A 2,084-nucleotide genomic window follows, 5' to 3' on the forward strand; every position below is an offset into this window, starting at 1 on the left:
CTTGAACTGTTCTGAAAATAATATCATTTTATTGTTGACTAATGTTGCACACAGTGACATGAGATTTACTTCAACTCTTTGGAAACACTGGTATGTCTGCCTTTTAAAGGGATAGTAGTTTATGGTTGATGTCTTGTATTCGGTTTTCTTTTTATTTTTGTTTCCTCTTCTTTCCTTTTTAACTGTTTTTTATTTGTTTTTTTTTTGTTTGTTTTTTTAACTTGGAGCTTGAGTCTATAATAAAGTGTCATTCATTCATTCAAACACTTCTGCTCTTCCTCTTCCTGGTGGAAATGAGAATCCACAGTACAAATATGGACTGACTGATCTGCTCTACTTCCCAGTGAGGATTTTGTGTCGTCCTACTTTGTGGCCTTCAGTAACGACAGCCATGACTGGACTCTCCTCGATGATGGCTACGCTGAATGGGTGAGTGAAAAGGAAAACACAGATAACAGCCACTGTTTTACAGAATGACACCGGCTCATTAAAGCTACATGCTTTTTCTCTCCTGCAGCTGTTCTATGGAAATGTGGATAAGGACACACCGGTGATGAGTCAGTTTGCTCCCTCCGTGGTGGCACGTTACATCCGCATCCTGCCTCAGAGCTGGAACGGCAGCCTGTGTCTCCCAGCTGAGATCCCGGCCTGTCAACTACCCAGTCAGTGTCACACCACTGCCGCTGCTCGAACACTGTGCAGATTTAATGACCTGATGAGTCATATGTTTCTCATTCCTTATGTTGAGCTCCGCTGGAAGAAAGACACCAACCCGGAGCTGCTTTCATTCAAGAACAATGATCTACTGATATAACAGTTACACAGCCTGATTAACCTCAGTGTTAAACAGCGAATCATATAACTGCATCACAGAATTGTTTCCACAGTTCATGTCCCATAGTCAGGGGTTTCACAGCACTAGTTATAGCAGGAACACTAACATCTAACATCAGCAGCTGAAAGTCAGTCTGCTTCTTTCAGGCAGCTACCGCAGCGAGAATGAGGTCAACCCGTCAGACGACCTGGACTTCAGACACCACAACTACAAGGAGATGAGACAGGTCTGGTTTTAAGTCACAGTGCTGCACAGTGTCAAAGCTGATACAACATTACAAATGAGCTTTTTATGCTGCTCTATTCCAGATGATGAAAGTGATAAACGAGGAGTGTCCCAACATCACCAGAATTTACAACATCGGTAAAAGCTCTCAGGGTCTGAAGATGTACGCCATGGAAATCTCTGACAACCCGGGGGAGCATGAGACAGGTACCCAGCGGGCTGCTGACATGATGCCACGGCAATGTTTACAAAATGAAAAAATAAGAAATTATGATTTGGTAAAACCTGTGGACATATTGATGTTTAAGAGTAAAATCAACTCAAGTTATAGGATTACAAATTGATCATTCACGCATTTTCCATCACAACATCATCATCAACTTTATTTATATAGCACATTTAACACAGCAACAGCTGACTAAAGTGCTTAACACAAAACACAATAATAAAACAAAATTACAATTAAACAACCACCCATCATAAAACAAAAAAATCCTCAACAAAATAAAGCCTCATACTGGGTCAAATGCCAAAAGGTACAGATGAGTTTACAAATACACTTTAAAAATGGACAACGAGGGGGCCTGCCTAATGTATAGGGGCAGTGAATTTCACAACTTAGGAGCCCCCACAGCAAAAGCCCTGTTCCCCCTAAGTCTCAGCCTAGCCCTCGGTATCTCAAGAAGCAGCTGATCTGAGGCACCGAGAAGGACTATAGGGACGCAACAACTCTAAGATAAGAGGGGGCCAGACCATTTAAAGACTTATAAACAAATAAAAGAATCTTAAAATGAATTCTAAAATACACCGGCAGCCAGTGAAGAGAAGCCAAAATGGGAGTGATATGATCCCCTTTGTGCCCCTCAACCAGTAAACGAGCAGCCGCATTTTGAACTCTCTGAAGATGGGCACCCCTCCTTGAACCGCCACCATATTGTGGTGGAGGGGTTTGAGTACCCGAGTGATCCTAGGAGCTATGTTGTTGGGGGCTATATACCCCCGGTAGGGTCTCCCAAGGCAAAAC

General features: G+C 42.7%; 1 protein-coding gene across 1 annotated transcript in view; it reads left to right on the top strand.

The window, feature by feature from the left end:
* The window catches only part of aebp1a (AE binding protein 1a), a 17,778-nt gene that overhangs the window by 3,419 nt on the left and 12,275 nt on the right, over positions 1-2,084 (top strand). The window contains exons 4-7 of the mRNA XM_020625110.1: positions 329-429; positions 518-662; positions 982-1,061; positions 1,144-1,267. Coding sequence (XP_020480766.1) covers positions 329-429; positions 518-662; positions 982-1,061; positions 1,144-1,267 — 450 coding nt within the window. The remainder of the gene's footprint in view (positions 1-328; positions 430-517; positions 663-981; positions 1,062-1,143; positions 1,268-2,084) is intronic.

Source organism: Monopterus albus, unplaced genomic scaffold (assembly GCF_001952655.1).
Source record: "Monopterus albus unplaced genomic scaffold, M_albus_1.0 scaffold346.1, whole genome shotgun sequence".
NCBI lineage: Eukaryota > Metazoa > Chordata > Actinopteri > Synbranchiformes > Synbranchidae > Monopterus > Monopterus albus.